General features: G+C 36.2%; 2 protein-coding genes across 9 annotated transcripts in view; one reads left to right on the top strand and one right to left on the bottom strand.

Moving 5' to 3' along the window:
- LOC134751574 (filamin-A) overlaps positions 1-2,999 on the top strand; it is a 104,125-nt gene extending 101,126 nt beyond the window's left edge. For all 5 annotated transcript variants that reach the window (XM_063687039.1, XM_063687038.1, XM_063687036.1 and 2 more), the window contains 2 exons: positions 30-236; positions 1,141-2,999. In XM_063687039.1, the coding sequence (XP_063543109.1) occupies positions 30-236; positions 1,141-1,325 (392 nt within the window). In that variant the 3' untranslated portion in view covers positions 1,326-2,999. The remainder of the gene's footprint in view (positions 1-29; positions 237-1,140) is intronic.
- A 196-nt stretch (positions 3,000-3,195) lies between these two features.
- LOC134751577 (zinc finger protein rotund-like) overlaps positions 3,196-25,432 on the bottom strand; it is a 243,087-nt gene continuing 220,850 nt past the window's right edge. For all 4 annotated transcript variants that reach the window (XM_063687050.1, XM_063687051.1, XM_063687052.1 and 1 more), the window contains one exon: positions 3,196-6,024. In XM_063687050.1, the coding sequence (XP_063543120.1) occupies positions 5,011-6,024 (1,014 nt within the window). In that variant the 3' untranslated portion in view covers positions 3,196-5,010. The remainder of the gene's footprint in view (positions 6,025-25,432) is intronic.

The raw sequence follows: 25,432 nt of genomic DNA, 5'->3' as shown, positions 1-25,432 counted from the left end.
GTTACTCTAACCTAGGCATACACTTCCAGGTGGAAACTTGGCTGAAGTCGGTGCTCAAGAAACCTCCTCCGTCTCCGTGGAAACTGTCCAGAAGGTGGCCAAGGCTGGCCAGAAGCAGGGCCCCGTGCTACCCCACTTCAAGTCCGACGCCTCCAAGGTCACCAGCAAGGGCATGGGCCTGAAGAAGGCATATCTGAACAAACATAACCAGTTCACTGTCACATGTACCGATGCTGGTAAGAAAACTTTTGTTTTTTGTATGTGGTCTTTTAAAAGTTCCAGCTGGTCTCAGTGAAAATCACCCAGAAAAAGAAAGCAGGATTCCGTGCTGCTATACATCTCACATGCCCAGTGGCGTAACTAGGGGGAGGGGGAGGGGGGCAGAGGGGGCACTTGCCCCGGGCGCCATCCAAAGGGAGGCGCCAAAATGGGCAAAAGGCAGCAGCAGGGAAACTTTTGTCAGTCGTCAGGGGGCGCAAATTTGGTGACTGCCCCGGGCGCCAAATCCTCTAGCTACGCCCCTGCACATGCCACACTTTTACATTACACTCATCACGTGATCTGGGTTCTGCCTTGCTCGAAAGAGTGAAGCGTAGTAGCTGAGTCGGCACCCTTTTGCTGTTGCTGCAATGCACACAGTGCAAGTCATTTCACTATTCCTGTTGGTGTTGTCTCTAATATTTATAAGATTTTGTATTAATCAATTGTGTATTCTTCTGTTTGCCTATATTTCTAAATTGTGTGTATTTGCAGCAATCAAATAAACGCTTATCTATCTATCTATCTATACATTCTATAATATGGTCTGTGATGTAGTTACAGCGCATTTTGTGAATAGGCTATAAAAGCTCTTTTGACCGGACCGTACCAGTTCAGATGGGTATCAAGGTCCTATAATTCAAATCTAGATTTTATTCTAAAATATCAGTAGGATTCGTACTCGTATGCTTACCAACCTTCATATAAAAATATTTAGATCAGTACGGTTTCACTTACTATTATTTTTAGTCTCTTTTGGCGACATGTTTCGGATTCGTCGGGAATCCTTCCTCAGGCACGATCTAAATATTTTGAAATATGTCTCACGATAGTTTAACCTTCATTATACTTACCATTATTTAACAATACTTACTTCCTCAGGGAATAACATCCTCTACGTCGGCATCTACGGCCCCAAGGGCCCGTCCGACGAGGTCCAGCTAAAGCACAAGGGCCGCCACAACTACGAGTGCTCGTACGTGGTACGTGACCGTGGGGAGTACATCGTCATCGTCAAGTGGGGGGATGATCACATCCCTGGCTCTCCGTATAAGGTTGATGTTTAGGTTGTGAAGCAGTTGTGAATTAGTGGGGAATTTATAGATGTTTTCAAAGGGCAAAATTAAGGACCTTATATTATTGGCCAAACCGTCTAGACCATTTATACTAGTACGAGGCGCGAGACTTTGAATTTCATCAAGTTGGTATTTAACATTTTTTTCTGCAGCGTGATTTTCTTGAAACTGAAACCTGTAAATATGTCTCTTTGAAAGCAGCCGTTTAGATACTTCCAAGTGAAATATATGCAGAAAGAGATGAGAGGTTAGTGTATTTCAAAGTCCTGTCGTTTCTTGAGTATAATAGTAGGGTTAATTGCTGGCCAAGTTCTGAAGATGAAAATATTAAAATTTAAGGGAGAAGAGTTCTTGAATTGGAATTAATTTAAACGTTTTTTACTATTCTTTAAATAATGTCTTGAATATTAGAAAATTGTTTTGTTCAATCATGATGTAAATGATGTTTATACATTTATGAATCCCCCACATCCCTGATTTTAATTATGATAATGAAAGTATTATATAAAGGACGTTAGATTTTGCTCATGTTTTGGATTTCTTCGCTCGGTTTTAAATATCGATATCGAAAAGGTTTGAAAAAAATAGGAAAAACGATCTCTTAAGTGTATCACAAAAAAAATAGCAAACCTTTCCGCTATCTAGTTTTTGTACTTATTTATATTTAATATCAAGTTTTCTTGTTCCTTCTTTGTTACCTTATTTTATATCATTTCCTATATTTATAGCATTGTGAAGTTCTAATTTAACATGTTCAAGCTTTGAACACATTATTTTGTAAGTTATTGTCAACCAGTGCTTTTGAGAAATTTTATATGTTTCTCGTTTAGTATATAGGGCGACTAAATGACAATACATATAAAGTATTACTTAAAGTATTCCCTACATATTTTAAGTCCTTTGAGGGTTATTTCTGGAAATCATACGCAAAATCGTTTTGTCTAGTCTTAAATGTTTCGTAAGCTTTTTTGTTAAAAAAAGCTTTCTGAATGTTAATCTTCATTACTTTTATCAACATAAAGGTGAAAAATAATTATTTTCTTCATCAGACGCCAAAATTTGTAATCATTGTCGTCATTATTATTATATCTAAATATTTGGGATATTTCGTCTAGAAATAGTGTAAAAAGTAAACTTATATTGCTTTATGTTGACTGAAGTATTTTAGAATTTGCCTATGTATTTCACAACGGACTAGAAACAGACGACAGATTTTTTCGATCTCAATTCTCAAGTCATTAACAACATTCTGAGAAATCTGTCCTTTGCTTTTCAGCCTAGATCTTCTTTTGACCTTTTTTTATTCTATAAGTAAGTGATCATGTACTCTAAACGCACCCAACTATGGGTCAATACTACAACTATGGTCCAAAGTACGGTATGTCTGAGTTATTTCTTCCATTTATGAAAATATATTGCTTAGAACTTAGAACGCGTCTTTCTTATACATAGTTACACCCAAATGAAAATATTCGAGTTAGTATCGGGACCATAATTGTTACATTTTGCACTACAGTTGGGTGATTTTTCAGTACTGCTTTATACCGTATGATTTGTGCTGAATGAACTGTTTTACCTACGTAGGTAGAAGTACACTGTACGATGTAAATACCTATTTTAAGTATTTTAATATTTGCGACTGTTAACTAAATAAACGGAAAATCTCTAGAAGTTGTTTTATTTATGGGGCTTCTTGTTATTCTGTGGTTTTAAGATACTTGGTGAAAATTGACAAGTTTTTGAAGCTTATTTATAAGTATTATTTTAAATTAGGTAGACGTTTCGTAGTTCGTAGATGAAATATATTCTTTTCGAGACAATTTTCACCAAATTTTTAATAGGGTTTAATAAAAACAGTTAGTTGATCTTGGCATAGTTGTAATTTTAATCGATTTTAAGTAACAAAAAAGGTTTCGTTCACTTTCTTCTATGATCTGAACCTAAAACGCTAGACAAAGCGAAACTAACGTAAAACGAAATTACCTACAAAAATATTCAATTAATCTAAATAATAAGTGTACACTTAACTAAAAAAATCAAATACAATATCACATTTCTACTTACAATAGAGAGATATTGGCGATCTTTAACTTCTTCTATACCAAAAAAATTTGGATAAACTCTTGGCTTGTCATGATGAATATTATACATTTAAATTCACGCACTAATATTGACATATAACACAACGATTGGGAAGATTCAAGTATTGCCGTACATGTTATTCTAAAGAAACAAGAACCATTTGTACAAGAACTTAAAAATAGCAACTGTACAGACGGCGACAGGGGTTTTGAGCGCTGATTTAGGTTGTCTCCTTGTGCAGGAAGGAATAGAGGCTAAATTCGAGGATCTAAAGCAGAGAGCAAAACTTGTGTCGCCGCGTGTAGTGTGAGCGGACAGACCGGCGCCCGCAACACTAACCTAACCCGCGCACTGAAAAACAAAGTATGATTCCTCCAAAAATATTTCATCATCTTTCCCGATTTCTCCTATCACATATACTCTTTAACTACACAACCGTGCAGAAAGACCAAATCAACAATTTTCGTATACTCCAAAACTTAGTCTAAATTAAGCTTTTAAATCAACAGATTGAAATGTCATTTCGTTAAGTACGTTCTGAGTTCTGAACCCGCCGGCCGAGACCCACGGCTAATATAATTGAGCACAAGCTTTAGACTAAAATAATAAAAAAACATGTCAATAAATTCCATGGTTACAAAAAATTGGTTTCGTATATACAAAATATGTACAAAAAGTGTCATAACCGAGTCGTAAGCAAATTTGGCCACTCGAAAATTTCTATACAAAATGGAAATGCTTAAGTTATTTTAGAAAATATATTCGACCTCCGGCGCGTTGAGGCCAAAAGGAAGACGACATTTTCCATAAGGATAATACTTAATAAATCATAAGTGCCAACAGTAGACGATAAACTAAATGAATATGAACTAAGTAGGAACTGAGTGCGAAATTGATGTGTAGAGAGATCTGTGAGATACAACTAACGTATACAAAATGCAATACAAACCGAACATAGTGATTTCAAGACCATATACTGTCACTAAGAATAATTTTATCTGTCAGGAACTTTCATCTTTGTGTGTAACGCATACTGGGATATTGATAATTTAAAAGCCTTAAATAAATACATTGTCCTATATTTTGCATTCATACCAAATATATTAACACCAAGTTTAAACTGGGATCAGAAGTTCGAAGGTATATATGTACAGAAAATAATATTATTGCTAAACTTAACGATTAGTTTTCTTTAAAGCAGTTTTAATTATATCTAGTTCTTGATTCGCAGTCAAAATTAGAAAATCAACCAAGCTTGTTCTATATTCCTTCAGAAATGGTTCACTAACTCGGCTAGGGACAAACGAGGATCCACTTTCAGAAAACTAATCAAAATCTCTATCAATAAATGATTCAAATCCTTGAAATCACATTTCATACCCAGTATATTTGTAATCTACTCACAAAAATTCAGAGTATTCAATACACGATATCAATTTTAGTCTAAAAACATGAATTTTCATAAACGACAAAAACGTTCGTATTTCATACATTCATAATACCACTGTCTTCGAGAGCGAGATTCTAAATATTATATATTTCGTTAATTATACTAATAATACCATCGTAAGTACTAGAAGTAGCTAGCTGCGAGTTACTGTTTATCTTTGTGTGAGAGCGCGTGGGGGAGGATGTGCTCAGCCGGCAACAGCGCGGCGGACGGCTGGTGCGCGTAGTTGCGGATCTGGTGCAGCGAGATCAGCTGGTTGGGAAAGCTGTTCGGCTGCTGCTTGCCCTGCTGGAAGTGCAGCGGGTCGTAGAGGTACGGCCGCGCCGGCAGCGCGCTGTGGTGCGACAGCCCGTTCAAATGTGGCGCCATGGAGTTAATCGGCGTGAAAGCCGAATTCGCCGCAGAAACGGGCGGCTGCAAGGACCGCTCTTCTTGAGCTTCGTGCTGCGCGAACAGCGCTCGGTGCTGTTGCAACTGCTGCTCGTGGTGCTCATCCTCTCTTTGCTGATGATAGCCACCATCATCAGACATATGCGCCGCGGAATCAGGGCTGACTTTAGGCCAGTACGGATGGTCGCCGAACGGAGTCGCCGTCGGCGCCACTGCGGCCAAAGACCTGTTTAAACCGCTCAATCCTAAAGCGGATATCGGGGGCCGCTTATCAGCTCGCTCGGCATGCTTGTTCATGTGCTTACTTAGATAAGTTTCTTGGGTGTAGCTCTTGCCGCAATACTGGCAGATGTGAGTCTTCAAATGCTTAGACTCTTTGTGTTTGGGAATGTGTTCGAGTAGATCCTTCTCGTGGGTGAAGCATTTGTAGCAGGAATTGCACTTGAAAGGTTTGTCGGTCTGGTGGCAGCGGCTGTGGCTCTGGAGGTTTGAGAGCTGGGAGAAGGCCTTGGTGCACCCGATCTGTGTGCACCGGTAGGGTTTGTCACCGGTGTGCGTGCGTATGTGCTGCTGGAGATGGGAGAGTTGGGTGAACTTGCGCTGGCAGATTTCGCAGCGGTAAGGTTTGATGCCGAGGTGGATGCGGGAGTGCTGCGCGAGGTAGGAGGAGTTGGCGAAGGCCTTGGGGCACTGTGTGCAGCGGTAGGGCTTGGCCTCGCGCAGGTGGATCTGCGTATGCAGCTGCAGGTCCGCCTTCGAGCCGAACACCTGGAAAGAAGAGAAACGAAACATTAATTTGGTTGATTTTCAGATTATCTATTGGTAAGGTGTTAAATTTATCTTTCAAATTGGTCAGTTTTAACATATCATAATGACAATGTCTAATTTCAAGGAACCTTTTACGACTGCTAGACATTTGTTTCTTAATTAATGACACAATAGACAGACAAACTTAAAACAATATTTAATTTAACGGATTTTTTTTAATTTAGGGAACACAAGTGGGATCGAACACATCTTGAAAGAGGTCGTCAAAAAATACATTATCATTTTGACATTTAGGTGGTACTAATTACACATGTACATTTATTGACATGCAACACAGATCACAATGAGACATACACAAATGCGAGACAAAAGTAAAAACAACAGTTTTTATGTACGAAGGTTATTTAGCTACAGAGATAATAAATTAAAAAAACTTGTAATATATATATTTTTTATTATAACAATTATCTTTTACAATTTTAAACATTTAAAATGCACTTGACTACTTAAAAATACAAATTTGTGTTCAAAGAACCTGTTGAACTAGAAACTTAAAAAAAACTGTTACAAAAATATGAATAAAAAAAAGAGGTAGTGTAGTAAAAAAAATCGAATAAAATTCTAGAGTATAGGAACCGCTGTATCGATTATTTATAAATAATTCCAAACCGTTGCTATTTTAAAGTTATTGCGAATATTTATAACTTATTAACCTATTTCCTAATGCAAAATTACTCCCAAATGCCGCGTAAATGCAATCAACAGACCCGTTATCGAGTTTTTTACCTGTTTTTATATTTAACAGACAACAATAAACCATTCTAACCCTTACCCCTTCGACTTAGGGTACACGCAGAAAGGTAGCTGTTTAAAATTCATCATCAGAACCAGCAGAAAGTGAATTCTGTCCTTGGACGACATCCGCAGCGGAACGAATGACTGTTAGGCAAATAACTTGGCTTTTAGGGATCTCTAGCTTAGTAAAAACCTTTTGTCTAGACAAGTTAACAACAGATTTTATCAGCAGAAAAACATATTTGGGAGATTCCATGAAGTCTTGCTTTTCTAAATTACTTCCGATGGCGCTACAACCCTTTTCTAAATTTGGTGATTTTTAACTTTGCTGCAATAAGTCATATTACACGGAGTGTATAAGTAAGTAGGTACTTAATTTTTTACAAGCAATAATGCCATCATCTAAGTACTTGTCATAAAGTATCATCAAATCAACTATTGACAAGAACCAATTGTTTTCTTAAAACTCTAAATTTAGTCAATTTAGTCATTATTCATTGCAGATAAAGTGTGCAATAAAGTCAATCTTTTTTGTGCACCTGGTTTTTTCGGTGAGGTCTCCTATATAACACTTTGAAACCGTTGATAGGATTTCAATAGTACTAAACAGACATTTATTGTGATATTTATTATGAAACGGTTTATTTATGGACTGTCTGCTTATCAAGTTATAAGTAAGTGTTAAATGGCTTAAACAAAGCAGTTATCGAAATCGAAATATACAAAACTTTATTTAGTATTTCAACAGTCAATGCATGTAACTAAAAATTGTCTTTCTTAGGGAATATAACGCTCAGCTAGTGTAAATTTCATTCGATGGCGTGACGGACATCTCATTTTGTATGGGATTTTAAACAGCGCGCCAAGCGGGACGTTATGAAAATTCAAAATCCCATACAAAACCACCCAAGAACTCCCAATTATGGTCCAAAACTAACTCAAATATCTTAGTTTAGATGAGACTATTATTTGATAATGCAATACTAAGTTCAAATGTGACGTTTTCAATTGAAAGGTACCGCATTGTCGGTTGTCGATAACGTTGATTTCAAATTGAAGCTTTATGGAAATACCACCTTATTGACCGACAATAAGTACCCTTTTGGTTTAAAACGGCACAAATATTCTCATAAATGAGAGAATAAACTCAGAAAAAACCAAAAACAACATTGGTATGGATACTTAATTATGTGTTGAACTTGTGGATAATAGTTGAAGTGTTTTTACAAAAGGGCCTATTTTTGTATGGTATTCATAGATATATAATCCCCTTTTGAAAAGACACTCCTCAGTTGTAGTACCTACTGGACTATAGTTGGGTTGGGTGTACGGTACCTACGTAAGAAAAGTAATTTGTAACCCCTCCTTGCATGACTGCCCGTCACACTTAAACACCCAAAGGAGCAGGACGCCCGCAGCATCATGACTTTGGTCATGACATTTTTCACGCCTCGAATCACTTCCTCCGATTACCCACAATCACGGTAATGATGATGAACTTAGGAGCAAGGTGAAGTCAAGGTTTTGGGAAGTACCTTAATAAAAGTAATTTTGTTGAATTGCAAGTTAACTCTTTAGTATCTTTATACTAAATTACTTTTGTGAGTATGGACAGAGGATAAAGTTGCTGAAATATCTGGCAAAGATGACTAATTGTTCATTAAAGTAAAATGTTAGAAATAATCATGAATATATTGTTTGCGTTATTCTTAATGTATTTGACGAAACCTTCTTAAGCATATCGTCTTAGATGATGATGTAGATATCTTTGTCATTTAAATATTTATACCTAATAGTAAATCTAAACACGAAACAAGTACACGTGCCGCCAAGCGCCTTCGCACATTCAAAAGACTGTTTCGGTATAGCATTGGTCTTTGTTACATCCCAAATTAGTTTCATGAAACCCGCCAGTCATCCCGCCGCGTTGCCTCCACAATGCCGCCGACTATGCGAGCCACGACTCAATTTTAACGCAACAATCAAACCCTACTATCCTATCCTCAATTATAACCCAAATTACACAGGCAATAAAGCTCAAATCGACGCAATCGATGACGATGTAGCTAGAACCATTCTGGTTAACAATGAACGCGTTTTCAAAAATGAAACAGACAACTTTAAACTTTAAATTGAAAGCTATAAGAGTGACGTTGGAATAGAGTAAAGGAATCTGGATGTAGGATTCGGTAGCACGTCGGATGACTTGTAAGAAAATCTGAGACACGAACGCGATTGGTCACAGCCCGGAGATAATTAAAGTTTGGAGCTAATGGTATGAGGCTGCAATTCGAAGTGGTGGCTGACTTTTAATAGGCAAGGACCGATTCAGGAATCTACACGATAAATAACTTAACGTACCTAATTATAACAAAATCGAGACACGTATATATGCAACAAAAAACATCGATGCTTCAGATACTGAATGCTGTGCGACAAGCGAGGAGACAATTGTAAATATTACGGTGACTTAACAAAAACTAAGGTATCTAGAACATGGCAACGACGATGAAGACAGTCTTGAAGGACGCTAGAACTATTTTTGGAAGCTAAAACTAGTTCCGACGACTTATATAGTAAATTTTTTCGATATATCGAAACGTGTTTTTTGGCATACTGAATACGAGAGTGGCGTTAAGGTCTAATTGGTATTCTTCAAATATTTAAGCACTTTAACAAAAATAACTATACTCGAAACAACTATTACCAAACTTGAAGTAGTAAGATCAGCAAGAAAAGAGTCAATGTAACGTGGAATGTAAATCCAATATATCTGAATTAGATTGAAACTATATTGATTACCGCGCATTCACTTACGTTAACATACAACAAGACAAGCACGACTACACGACTAGTGAAATTGAATTGGAATTGTATTACTTAAAGCAAGACCCAGATTGCTTATTAAAACTAGTGGGTCCTCAAGACTGTTTTCATGATCCAATACCTCGTGATCCGAGGCCTCCAGAAGACCCCAATGTGTGGGGTCGCCGGCGCCCCGTGGGACCCCAAACTCGTCTGAAATGGTCTTTTTCCGTCCCCGTTTATCTCCACTGCTGGTCACCTGGTCAATTCGGGGCAATTTTGAATCATCTGCCAATTATGTGGTTATATAGAGGAGGAATAGACAATATGGTGATATAAATTTTATTAGAAGAAAGGACGATAAAACTCAAGTGTGAATAGCCAGAAAAATATCATATATTTAGACAAGAGAGGACAGATACTACATAGTCTACATATATATAATATTATGTTTAAGTCTAAGTAATTAATTGGAGTTTTTTCGCGTTACATTAAGACGGACAGACAGAGTTAATGTTAATACTAATTTATTTTAAAACACAAGCGACGTATAAGGTTCAAGATTTTTCATATCAGAATAAAGGTATGTACCTACATAAACCGAATTCACTGTCGTGAATATGTCATACTAGTATTAACCATAAACTTTGCTTTTTGTAGGTAATACAAACACATAATAAATTCATATAAAAGACATATCTAGCCCTGTAGACAAAGCACTAAAAGGGTTAAAGGACAAGCGTAAATCTAACGAAAATATGTGCACCTGTCGCCCAAGAACATACACATGTCAAATAGACACAGGATTACTCAACCCTTGCCCGGCGGCGGGAAAAATGTGGCAAATCTCCGAGAGGGTTAATCGTCGTAATCTGAGGTCGACATCTGAGAGCCTACAGGCTACTGAAGGGTTAAGTGGTCACCATTTAACTTGTCGCGATATGCCGTCACGAAAAGCTCTAAAAAATGATCTAACAGTACACAGAAGTCATAAGAACTTAGCCGCCACAATACAATCGACTAGCTAGATATTTTATTAAATTAATTCCACAAAACAACATTAGAATTAAGTAATACAGGGTTGACAAATTCACATCCGCAACGTAGGCTTCGTCATGGGTACAACCATAAATCGGCAACAGGCGTCGTCATTACACACAAACACTAAAGCTATCCGCAACAGGCTTCGTCAATATCCCTTATGATAATAATTATTACAGTCATTTTAAAGGACCGCCCCGAATCGCATCGGGCCCAAAAGTTCCCATCACGCTAGCAGCGTTTCCACGTTGTATAGCCAACGAAATCCCCTGTACCAGATACGACCCGGAGCGTGGATCGCAGCCCCTCTCTCTAAGCCGACGACCAAGTTCCTTAATGAACGCTTTAGCCTCCATTCCCCAGGGTCCCGCAGTCTCCACTGCAATCGGCACAAACTCGTACATTGGTTCCAGGGCATTATACTTAGTGTGCTTGAGTTTTGCCGCGTATTCAGCGGCTGACCCAGCAGACCTAAGCGTGAGGCTAAGGTGGGACGGTGCAAATGTACTGACACACGTGGCGTCCCACAAGAGGCACCGACCCTTCTGCCATGGAACCAATGTGAGACCGTCTGGCCTTTTGCCATCCGTACGAGACAACCCTGGAGGCTCTAAAACACAAGGAATATTGGCTGATATCAGAGCCCGGCGGACCGCATCATTGATTGAATGATGCCTCGAAACAATACAATTGAAGTTACGATCTTATTTTAAAACGAAATTTTGAAATAACATGATATTTAACATGGACGTTTATATATTCTGTGGTTTGAGTAACATGTGTAATAAATGTAAATATGTCTGGTAGGTACTAGTTTTCGTTGCTTAAAATTGTAATACAAAGAAATTAGAGCGAGTAGAAGTTTTGTATGCAAAACTTATTCTTAAGGTTTAGTTTTAAGTTTTTTATCTTTATAAAAATCTATTTCAATGCATTTTTAAAATACTTAGGAAAAGTATTGTTACGTATGTAAATCTTTGTTAGAATGTTACTAATGTTATGTTCTGAATGCATTTGCAATGACAGTGAGGCGATGATATCATACTTATCAAATTTCTTTGATAATATGACGTTATAATAATGACACCACCTCACTTTGTTCTGTTAAAGTCTGTGCAAAGCTAGTTTAGACGAACTCTAAAAAAAATATTCTGTTCTTCGTTTAAATTGTCACTTAATTGTTTACAATCAAACTGAGAATCGGAAGTAAATTCTTCAATTCCTGATTGCTTTGTCCATCGGATGATAGGCAATGCAATCGATTTGCGACTTCGATTGGGCATTATTCACGAATTATCCGTCAAATGAATTGTTAATTAATCGATGATTGATTATATTTATCAATTTTTATAGTGAATCGTAGTAATAATAATCGAATTTAAACTGTTGAGACATACTAACATTAAATCATATTACGGACACACAATTTTACGGACGCGCGAGTGACTAAAACAAGTGAGTCTAAACCGTAAAATGATTTAATGTAGTAATAATACTTAAAAGTACACGATGTCATAATAAAAGGACGGACGTATTCCACTGCACCGAAAAATAATAATTGCCGAACTCATTGAGTAATTCATGTACTAAAGAAATCAATTTTGTTGTTACAAACCACACCTGTTGGCCGGTGCGAAATATAGTTACGAAATAATTTGTTACAGTTATGATATCTTTCAGTGTGGAGTATGAAATATCGATAACTGCGTTATCAACTTTTATTTTCTACTGCATATATTTATAAATGAAGTGACCAACCCTCATCAGGTCTACGAGATGTAAACAAAGATAAGATTATTAATACCAATAGGTGAGGAAACCGGACTAATCCCGACAAGGCCTCGTTTCGGTTGGACTAAAGCAAAGGGGGTGCCGACACAATTTTCATCGGAGTGATGTTATTATGACACCTATTTTTTATTGTGTTATCGTAGAGAATACGCTAAAATAAGCATGTTTTGTAGGAAAAACTTTTCTCTAAAATAAAAAATGGCCGAGATATTTGACCCGCAAGTTAAAACTACTTGACAAATAAAAATCAATCATTTGGAACAGTAAATTTAAGTAACAGAGACAAGATAGGTGCGATGACGAGCGAAGCGAGGAGGAGTGTGTTAGGTTGACCGCGATGATCGCGATCAAACAGAGCGCGAAGCCGAGCGAGCGAGGCGAGCGATGCCGCGGTAGCGGCCGGCGAGCGCCAGAACAGACATGTTATTGTAAGTACCTACAAAAAAAAATCTAAGTCTTTTTTTGCACCCCCTTTGCTTAAGGCCAACCGATTACGCCAATTCTTGGGATTAGTTGCCAAGCGGACCCCAGGCTCCCATGAGCCGTGGCAAAATGCCGGGACAACGCGAGGAAGATGATGATGATTAATACCAATAGCTACTTGGGTCTGCAGTAGTTTTTTTTTTATTGGAAGAAGGTAAGCATTTGACCACAATCTCGCCTGATAGTAAGTGCCGATGCAATGTAGATTGGATGCTCACCCTAAAAGATGTCTATTCACTCTCGATTTAAAAAAATCCAAGACTTAATCCAAGATATAATTATCTTACGACAATGAGGGCTAACGCGTATGAATTCGCTGCTAGGGGCGCTAGTGTAGATGGTGGTCTTCGCAAAGTTCGAAATGTCAAATGTCACTTGTCACTTCAATGACTGACAGCTGTTCTTTAGTCTTTTGGACCACCATCAACAGAGGCGCCGGACTTCCGGGTCGAACGCCATCTTGATAGTAGCCTCGTGATTAATTCCTTTATTTTTTGTTCATTAATATGGTTTAAAGTGTAATATCGATAGCTTTATTATACAGTAATCTAATTTGGTAGTGTGCAGTGAATGGAGAATTAATCTCAAAGCGTGTTTAACCACCATTTTGGAGTCAACGGCCGGTAGTCCACGTGCTTCTCGTAAAATCCAGCTATCGGTTTTACGAGACAACAACAACAATAACTACCGAATAACGTTGTGCTCTAAGAGCATTTGGTATTTCTACCTCTAACCGTGTCAGGCTAGAGCCCTAGAGGCCCATAATTTTATTTACCGTACACTGGCTGAAGAAAATCTAGAATTATTAATTCGATCCCACGTGGATCCCACTTTGACGTTGGCGAAATCATCGACAGTACCGATGGAGCCATACTACTCAAAGATTGATTGATTGAACAGAGGCGCCAACTGGTAAGCAAAAAAACGATAGCCCTCATTAAGTTTAATTAATTGTCGTAAGCAAGCTTATAGACACACATATAATTTTAAAATCATTTGTAATAATCGAAATGCGAACTGTTGTAAACACTGTGAAAGTACAGTCACCATCAGATATATCGGAGCGCCCGAGGTGTTCACAATATCTGAACACGCACTCTAACGCCTTGACAATAGAGGCGTGTTCAGATATTTTGAGCACCGCGGCCGCTCTGATATATCTGATGGCGACTGTACCTACATCAGTAGTTAATCACAAATTGAATGTTAATAATCCACTTCACCCCTCTCTCTTCTTTAAAATCCAGTAATCCAAGTATCAGATAATACTTAAGCATACAATCTTAACATGTCAGATGTCTGCCACGGTCACATCTAGTCAGACAACTGACAGGCTGATGTGGGTACATTTAAATTGTGCTCAAGGTCTTTCAATTACTAAATGCGTGGTTATGTTCAATATGAGAAACATTAAATCGGCAAAAATATTTAATTTATTTCATTTCAAAAGCAAATAACATATAACTTGTCACACATTCCACATACAGATTTTAACCATTATCAATTGTTAAAAACTAAAATAAACACGTACGCATAAAACTAAAGAAAAACACTAAAACTAACTAGAAAACAGCTAACTAGAGAACATTAAATAGATTAAATTTTTTAATAACATGTGGGTCAAAAACATTCGGATAAACCTGCGTCATTTGTGTGGATTTGTGTGAAAAGTTAACAATTTTGTGTTTTTTTTTTTAATTTCATTATACAATTTTGAAGATGTAGAAAGTTTTATGCCGATTAGGATAAAGTAGGGAAATTGGGTTTTAAAGTCAGTTTAAGTCATAAGGGCCACAGAAAGAGGCATAGCCGTAACTCATACTAAAAAAGTTTTTGGCCAAATGTGTGTACTTAGTAGCCTTACCACGAGCTAGTCACTGTCATGACACTAACACATTCGCTAGCGTTGATTAACTTACTTTCTTTGCATTTCGCTCGTACTGGCATGTCTGGCATATAAGTGCGAGCGAGATGTATAGAAAGTAAGCTACGCAGACGTCAGAGAATATGGCAATGTCAGTGACAAACTCGTGGTAGCCGTATAGGTACTTATATTAACTCAAGGGTATAAATGGTATAATTTAAGTATAATTCAAAATCTTTAATATTTTGGGCAATTCGGAATATAAAATAATAAATTAAATAAACTACGCAGGACCAATAACAATTTAAATAACATACATAATTTCCAATCTAAACAAAACAATCGAAGGCGTGACAGTCCCAGCCCACCGAAATGACAGGACTTATTACCATAATCAACCCAATGTCAAAGCATTTGACATTTAAACAAAAATACGAAACGAAAGGAAAAAACTAGGGGTCTTATAAAACCTTTAAAGCACGCAAGTGCTGGCTTTTCCTAATACCACGTGCCCTTATAAGAGAAAACTTTAAAAAGGGCGTAAGTGAAAATCCTTGGCTTTCAACATACAACCTTATTAAAGAAACAGCCTCAGGCCAACCCCTAGATAACTCGGGATGTATGGGAACGATTAATAATAATTTTAGGGCAAAAACTGGCCGGTCCGTTTTTGCCGAGCCTCCCCTTTTTGCGACGGATTTTAAGAAAATTAGTTTACGCGGTGACGAATAAATCTTGGGGAGGCTGGGGACGAGGTAAACATTCCGCTTTGTTTGTTTATTTTTTGTTTTATTTAGATGTTCAATATTTATTACTGTTATTTACGTAAAGATTTGACTTAGATTTGACATCTATATTTAATGAGGGCTATCGTTTTTTTGCTCACCAGTTGGCGCCTCTGTTGATGGTGGTCCAAAAGACTAAAGAACAGCTGTCATTGAAGTGACAAGTGACATCTGACATTTCGAACTATAGAAAAGACCACCATCTACACTAGCGCCCCTAGCGGCGAATTCATACGCGTTAGCCCTCATTTACATTATTTATTTATTATTTTTGGTAACAAGCCTCACTTATATGTATAACTAACTACGTACAAATAATATAAAAACATATTTATAAGTGAATAAAGTAAATAATTTATAGTAATTTTTAAGATACATTAGTAAGAAAAGGTTTTAACTATTAATAATACCAAAGATAGATCGATCAAAGGCCCAACTAGTTTTGGCCTACACTCGTATAGAGGGCGTTGACGGTTTCGTTTGTTATTTATAATTTTAACGCATATCAGTGAAAGAACATGGGTCAAAATCATAAAAATAATTAATGCAAATAAAAAAAATCATTTATCCATATTTAAATACATTTTATCGTATTTTTATAAATATTTATTTTTAGTTTTCAAGTGTGTCGACAGATGGGAGTGAATTTACTGGGGTTACAAAATTCACTATGACAGTACCGCTCTAGTATAAATTACTCTATGATAATACTGACACACAACAGTATTCATAATTAATCACAAATAAATTAATGTATTTTTATACGCCCATAAAATAATAAATGTACATATTTAACATCTATTTATTTCAAACTAGTAAGGCCCACTGCAACATCCCGGACACCAGGGTTACCCGGATAAACCGTTAACCCAGTGTCAAATCGTACTGGTAACCATGGTAACTAGGTTTAACCGGTTAACCCGGGGTTAGTGCATGGTGCTGTTTTTAGGGTTCCGTACCCAAAGGGTAAAAATGGGACCCTATTACTAAGACTCCGCTGTCCGTCTGTCTGTCTGTCACCAGGCTGTATCTCATGAACCGTGATAGCTAGACAGTTGAATTTTTCACAGATGGTGTATTTCTGCTGCCGCTATAACAACAAATACTAAAGAGTACGGAACCCTCGGTGGGCGAGTCCGACTCGCACTTGACCGGTTTTTATTATATTTCTTTTATCTAGTATGACTATGTGAGTGGCAATAAATCATTATTCTATTCTAATATTCTATTCAAGTGGCCCTAAATCGTCTTAAATTTAAATACGCACTGGATTGCCCAATTATCATGTGACAACTCACTGAAACGTCTTTAAAGTTTTTCTTGGCGACCTTTCCGATTTATTTTTCCAAGATGGCGGCAAAAAGCGTCACCGTACCAATGTCACCCGCGATCATGCGTTAAAGTTTGGCGCAACAGCTCGAAAAACCGCGTAATCTAGCTAAATAGCGAGAAATCGTTGCTGCACCAACAATTTCAAGTATTGTAATCGAATAATTAGAATGGACAGGTGAATTATTGCTGGCAACACGAAATGAAGCACAAAATTAATAAGTAAACTAGTTTTGATAACAGTGAAACTGAGACGAATCTAATCTATAGTTGGTCAAGCAAATCTTGTCAGTAAATAGGAACAAAAAAAACTATACTCATCCTTCTCTTTTGGGTGCTAGTACTAGTGAAGACAAAGATAGTATGATTCTCTCTATGTTTGAAATGAGACAGTCCCTTGACAAACTATAAATGACACTCGAAACGTTAAAAACAGTAGAATATTTTAGGCTGAGGGCGCGCCAAAGCTTTTTCCCATTAACTTACAAATTATCATTTCGTTTGTTATTTAGGTACAAAAACAAAGGCATTTTTTTTGGTATTTATCATTTAACCATCGTAAAACAAGATATACCTATGCCACATAAACGCTTTGTTTCAAAATCGTCTAGTATTTTAAGATTACGAATTTAAAAAAAAACGGTCATTTTAAACAAATATCGGATAAAGAAACGTAAAAGCATTCAAATTTGGAATCAGCAGGGGGCAGGCGCGTGCCTAGCGAAAAGCGTTCTGTTATTGCTCAGCACCGTTTCCATGAAAGAACAAGACCCGATTCCAAGTTTAAAATTCAAATGCTAAATTAAACTCTTTTCCATTGACATAAAAACCGGAAAGAAGTATTTTTTGTTGAGTTTTTTGGTGGCTTTTGTCACCCATAGCGGCGGAAAAGATCGAAATCGTGCTCCTGAATATAAAATGTATGGAGCGAGCGGAGTTGATACAGATGGGTTCCGTATGCAGATTAGATGAAGTTTGCAGGTTAGCAATTAGGTGCAGTTATGTTAAGACAAAGTTAGGAGTTTAAGCTCGTATACACTTCTTAAAATTAGGTAAGAATAATATTTGTCTTTTATTTTGAAAAACTTAAACAAGCAATATATACAACAATAGCTTTACCAGGAAGGAGTTTACCAGGATTACGCCTAATCACTACATAGTATAAAACAAAGTCGCTTCCTGCTGTCTGTCTGTCCCTATGTATGTATGTATGCTTAGATCTTTAAAACTAACTTAGGGATTTTGATGCGGTTTTTTTAATAGATTTTAATAGATTCAACAGGAAGGTTTATATTTTTATATGTATAATATCATCAGCATTGCACCCGTGCGAAGCCGGGGCGGGTCGTTAGTATGTAATCAAACTAAAAAAATGGTTTTTGATTAAATTATTAGATTTAAAGAAAATGCAAAAATGCATTTATTGTTTAGTAACACAGTTTCAGTCGGTGCATGTCACAACCACTTAAAAAAATGGTTCCCATAAAAAAATTAAACCCTAAAATCAGTTAATATTGTCATTGAACGGTTGTCGCGGATTTGCCGGGAAAATTCGAAATTCGAACGATTCGGCGCGAGCCAATGCATTCCTATTGGCTGATCAAGCTGAGACTATTTAGCTTTTAGAAACACCAATGTAAGAAGACCTCAAGACATGAAGCTATGCTTAATTGAACAGCGCACTTAAAAACTGGTTACATGAGGATTATTTTCGCCTGTTTTACAAGCGGTTGGAATGACATTGGAATAGAATAAACGTCACGATCCAACGTATAAAAAAACATAAAACCGTCTTTTGTTGTGTTGATAGGTTGATACATTTCAAGGTGTTGAATTAATAGGTGCTTGGATTTTCCAGATCTATACTTACAGGAGAGGAAATTTATTAAAACATAACTTACATTGTCAAGAAGACAGTTTTTTTGTTACCTCTATAAATTATTTCAACGTGGTCCGCACTTACATAGTTAAGTTTCAATCGATAAGACGAGTTTTTTTTAGTCCACAATATGAATATTTTGTCAGTATTACCCACGCAAAATCTTAATAATTTTTTACCTTTTGACGTGATAAAAACACGTGACTTGACGTGATAAAAACACGTGACGTGACGTGAAATCGATGAACACCGGTAGCATGCACGAAAAAGTGTCACGTTGTGGACAGATCTCCATGGTAACGTGGACAGATCTCCATGGTAACGACAGACAGCCGACTTTACAGACAACCAAATTTTTTTTAATTGAAATACCCTACGTGGAAAAACTGTGAAATGAAATCACACTAATCAAGTAATCACAGCTTAAAACTGAACATTCATTTGATAGGCAAACTGGTTGCCATATATAGGTATGTACATACTTAAGAGAAACAAAATACTTGTAAGAAGGAAAATTAGTGCCTACGCAACTCGTTGGACATAAATTTTGGCAAATTAATTTTGTAAGTAGAAAAAAATGGCAAATTTGAAAAATGTAGGCGCAACAATCGATCTACGGTTTTGTCAGTACTAAAGTTTATACTTTAGTTTGCTAGACTAGTATTAAAGTTATAGTTAAAACTGGCAGCTACACATGTATGTTGGGTAATGTTTGACGTGCACCTGGCAGCTACCGTGCGACCGCACTCCTGCGCAAACATGGCGTCGTAATGACATGCAGACATACGAACATACAGAACTGACAGTAATATGAGTTTGGGTTTTATTATTTATTTAATTTCTATCAAAAATGGATAACAATAATAAATGAACCGAAGTGATCCTATGAGTGTTCCGTGAACAAAGTTTTGTACGGAATACTAAAAATTTGCAATTCTAACGTATTGACTGTGAACAAATTTAAATTTTACGTAATATCTATTAGAATAGCGACACCAATAAATTTAGAGCATTTCAATTTTTAATTTTGGTTGTTACAAGTCTTGGTTAGTATTCTCATTTGAATACAATTTTTTTCAAAGTAATACTTTCTACAGTTCTCAAAACGGTTCTAATGAGCTACTTACATTTTTATTTCATAAGAATCGCAGATATTTCTTTGCCTATGATATAGGCCCTACATTTAATTTAGATTTTGAATGTCTGTGTGTATGCTTCACATGCCAAGCATAGAGTCTAATATATGTAAGATTTGAATAAAATGAAGTATAAATAAACACATAACATTTAATTGACGAAGTACCTCTAAAGTTTTTAATATAATTGTGAACCAACTTCAAGAACAGAATAATTATTAATAATTAACTGTTAAATACGTAGTTAATACGTAACTAATGAGCACTAAAAATATCATCATATTATTAAGTACCATGTTTTCATCTTTTTTATTATAAATATATAATAAGTTTTGTTGCCTAAAATAACCATTATCTACAGCACATAAATTAGGTAATGTGAAATCAGAATTTGTAATAATTTAGCTAAAAACGAATAAATTTTATCGCAACATTAGTTCATAAAATATTGACTTTTATACTTTGCTTTGATTATTATTTTACCGTATGTCTTTATTCCTGAATAAAGATTTACTTTGATAAATATATTAGGGTCAGGTGGGGTAAATAAGACACGGGTAAATATAAGACTAAGTTTTAACACTCAAAAACTTATTCTAATAAAATTCATTCCTGTTCCATTAAAAAAGAAGCCTTGTGTATAGATTTGTTTTTAAATGGAATACGAATTAAATATAATAAGTTTTTGAGTGTTACGTACTTAGTCTTATTTGTACCCGTGTCTTATATTTACCCCACCTCCCCCATTTACATTTCGTAAAATAGAACCTTATTATAATTAAGGACAAACTTGATGGGTACAACAAATTCTATCGACTCTCGAGCGTATAATTTTAACAGGTTATGAATTAGATCTGGATTAGTTATGGATCTGATCTTTTCTCAGTGCCAAAAGTGACGTTTTTGGTTAAAGAAATGTCACTTTTGACACTGACAGATCAGTTTAAACTTTAAACTCGCGTTTTGTACACATAATTAATGTCATTAACGGGTTAACCGTGATTAAATTTCATTATTTCACCTTTTTTCCTACGTTTCAGCTAGGTTGCACTAGCTGTGGTCACGGAAGACTTCCCAATCTCTCTAACTAATCCAGATCTAAATCATAACCTCATATTAACATCAGAATACGCTTCTCTGTCAAAAGAAAAAAGATGGTGACAGATATCTAACTCTATCCACAACTACTCTGACAATTACAGGTCTTAACACATTAACAAGCAATGAAATCAGCTATAAAAATTCTAATGATCTATAAAAACCTTCTCCCATGTTATCATTATTAACACTATGGATCGGATCGATGGATCCCATCGTTAGTAAGCCTTCGGATCCATTAAGATTTCCGCCCGCTGAGATGTGCAGGACTCAGGAGCAAGTACAAGTTACAACTGCGAAAAGACCTAAGTAACATTCTCGAGGCAATCTAAAATCAACCTTGTTACGATAAACTAAGTGTTGATTTTTGATTAACAGGAGAACTATAGATATGGATTGTTGAATGTTTTTGTGTCTAAAAACGAGTAAACTAAGGTTTATTTTCAATTGAAGCTGCGTATGAATGTAGCGTAAATCGAATGTGTTTTCATTCAATGTAATTTGAGTTTTATTACTTTTGTTGTATGGTGTGATTTTGAATGAGTTACGTTGATCGATTTGCGAAAAGTGATGTTGTTTGGTATCAGTCATTTTTATAGTGGTTTTAAGATAATGGTATTGATTTACCACTATACAAGGGTTTTGTATGTTGGGTGTAGTTGACTGGTACAGTCAGACTAATATAACATGGATCGACTAATAATTCGGTCGGTCGGTCTGTATGTCCGTTTTTTTGGTTCAGTTTAATGATGTTGAACATAATGGGTTTCTCTGAATTTATCGAGATACGGAAACCTTCGCATGCTTTAAAGATGACTAACATACATACATAATATATTAAAATACTAAACTATAGGAATATTGTCCATTGTCTGAATGTATGTGCTCGAAAAAAAATTCACTGTCTAAATGTTTTGAGATCTAGTTTGCCAAAGTGTATGTAGGTATGTAAAATCTATTTTATAGGTATCCTGAATAAGCACTTCGGCATATTGTGAAACATTACCGTCTCAATAATAGCACAGAATAAGTAATAGTATTATCATACAGAACGGCCACGCACCGCCCCGCCCCAGTTCGAATTACCTCACCCCGCGACAGCAGATTGACGACCGTTTGCCGACCGCTCAGTACTATTTTTAAGCAACTTCCTCACACTATGACGCATGATGCGTGTACAGACGTGCCGTTCGCACATAGAAACGCAAGTGATTTTTGATGTATAGCGTGTCCGCCCTGTGAATACCTAGAAGATTTGTTTAGATATTTGTGAACACCTCGGTTGCTCCAAAGTACCTATCTCATGACTGTACCAAAGTTCAGAATTTAGCCCATTCGTTTGACTGTACCATATTTCTTTATTTGACAGACCAATGCATTGACAAAGCCATTACTCTATTGACTGTCAAATAAATCGGCAATAATCTAGAATAGTCAGCTTAGACGCTTGTTGAATAGAAATAAGTCCTACGTGCTCGGTCGAGAGGAAGTCTTGTGTCTCACTTTAACACTTAGATAAAATATTGTTGTCTTTATCTATAGAACGCGCAATGGTAATACCTACATGTTTACAATTGGAAAATGTGCCATTTTCAACCAAAAGGGTACTTATTGTCGCTTGTCAGTAAGGCGCTATTTCCATATAGCTTCAATTAGAAATCAACCATTCCATTCCATTCATTTCCATTAGAATTCAATTAGAAGCGACAATGTGGTACCTTTTGGTTGAAAACGTCACAAATATGATTTCGACTTAGGGTTTGACGCTGTTGAAAATAACAGCTTTGGTTTTATTACAATGTTTTCCATTCATGTTTACAATACACGTAATTGTGACGTTCTCAAGCAAAAGGTACCTCATTGTCGCTTACCATAAGGACAAAATTTGCTTGTATCTATACGAATAGCCAGTCAGAGCGTTGGCAAGCGACAATGTAGTACCTTTTGCTTGAGAACGACACTTTTTTTTTTAAGTTCCATAGCCGAAATGGTCTAACGCCTCGGCATCTCTGTCTGCCTGTCCGTACGTACGTCATATACATTTTACTCAGAAGTCATGTCGTAGAATCTCTTAATATACAACAAAACAAAACAAAAAATTAGAATCATTTGATTTAAGAAAATACAGGGAGTTATTTTGGACAATAGATTCCATAATATGACTAGAAGAATAAACGTATACAATAATAAGACACTCCCTGTGTAATAGCTTGTCCTATCACTTTACAATAGGTCCGAATAAAAGGACTCCATCAAGTAATAACTCAATATCTACCCGCTTTTCTCACACTAAGATAATCCCCTAAATAGATGCACATATTCAAAATCACAATAAAATCTGAATGCCAATAAATTTAATATGTCACTGGCACAATACTTGTGCAACGGAAATCGCGGGATGTTTAGAAAAAAAAAAGTTTCCACAAATGCGTAAACTTTCGTTCCCACGAGATCTATTAACTAAAAGTACGCAAAACTGTCTTGCTAATCTCAACCGTATTTATAAAGGAATACAGTTGGTTTTAATTCGGAGGGGAGGTCAGTAAACACCATATGTGACGTCACCTGCAGGGTCTTAAGATCGCAACATCCCTCTCAAATCGAGCATCCTGTTCGAAATTCGAAATTCAAACTTGTGCGTCCTGTTTTTAAACATCGAATGATTTGTGTCAACACGTTCCGATTTTGAAAACAATCATAGACAATATTTTTTCTTTATTTTATTTTATAAAGTCAATTATCAATATTAGTTGATTGTATAGTTGGTCAAACCAATTTGTCAGTCAGTAACAACCAGGAAAATTATACTCATCCCTTTCTTTTGGGCGCTAGTACTAGTGTAAGACAAAGCTAGTATGATTCTCTCTGTCTATGTTTGAAATGAGACAGTCCTTTGACAAACTATATTAAGCAGTTTTATTTAAACGACTTTTTAAATAAATTATCCGTCTTTTTAATGGCCGACTCGTAAAACCAGTATTTTTATAATTACCTAAACAATATCTGTCTGTATGGACACATGGCTAAGCTAAATATTATTGCAGTGGAGCAACTTCGATAATGAAGATCCGCATTAGCAATAAATGTCAAGTGTTTTAAATAATTTGACTAAAAAGTAAGATTTGTATGTATGAATAACGTCTTTATAAATTAAGACGTAGACGAATATTTGCAGTTTTAATGTAAATTTAAATGATTTTTACAAGTAATAAACATATATTAATTTGTGATACGTACAAAACGTTGTCAACAGAGTACTTATAGGATAACTTCATTGCAAATCGGTAAAATGCGTTTTTCAGAGACCGTTTGACATATATACATATTACTAAGCTAGGAACAGTTATAGCAACTACCACCACTAATACTGTAAATAAGTCAAAATAGCTTATTTTTAAGCTAAGTATATTGCAAAGGATGTTAAAAAACACTTCCTCAACGAAACAAGATTCTTGGCTTAAATGACTCGCATCCAGGCCATAATTGTAAAAAAAAAGTAACAAGATCCACCGAATTCATAAGACTTCCTAACATTCTGTGCAAATCAGGTCATATGGTCAGTGGGACCACCATCCACCATAAATGCGCAATTACATGGGAGAGTGCGTTAGGTTGGCAGCAGTTGTTTTTTTAAACGCCTGATGGCACTGTCACCTGTAGTCGCAGACTGGTTTGACAGTTGCCGAGGTAATTATATGCAAACTTATTTGTACGTAAGGAGCTGGTTAAAAATAGTCTACTCTAGCGGCCCAACAAATAAGAAAAAGTGGCAATTTTGAATCGATGGTATTATAAAAAATAATTTACAGTACTAGTGCGTCAAATAGCACTTTTCGTGCATATGTCGAAAGTTTAAAGGGCCATATGTACTGTAAAACGTTGTACGATACACGTGCGAATAGGTAATTCGCAACTCGTGTCGATTTAAAACACTCCCTGCGGTCGTGTTTTAAGTTTTAATTTATCGCCACTCGTTTCGAATTTCCTCTTTTCCGCACTTGTATCGTAAATAACTATTGTTTTGTTTTAAAATAAAGGAAATGTTCCATTTAATAATGATTTAAATTTCTTTGTAGGTAATATAGTACCAGTATTATGATGGTGGGACACTAGAGGCTATACTGGGCATAGACTGGTATTGTTTTTTTTAGTCGGCCTATTAAACAATAGTTAGGTAATTTTGCCAAATTGTATACTCCTTTATCGTCTTTTCATATGAATGAAACAAAATAAAAGGTAGTACGCGTACGCTTATTAATAATTTGTTATTGTGGTTAATGGTGTATTGATATTTGGTAATTAATTAATTAATTCTACACACAATATTTAATTTAGTACATAATAATATATTGCTAAAGTAACTTTTAAATTGAAGTTCGGTCGTTAAATCTAAAAACATGCT

The sequence above is a fragment of the Cydia strobilella genome, chromosome 22, assembly GCF_947568885.1.
Source record: "Cydia strobilella chromosome 22, ilCydStro3.1, whole genome shotgun sequence".
Classification (NCBI taxonomy): domain Eukaryota; kingdom Metazoa; phylum Arthropoda; class Insecta; order Lepidoptera; family Tortricidae; genus Cydia; species Cydia strobilella.
The sequence above is the reverse complement of the archived record's forward strand: the minus strand, read 5'-3'. Positions and strand labels throughout refer to the sequence as shown.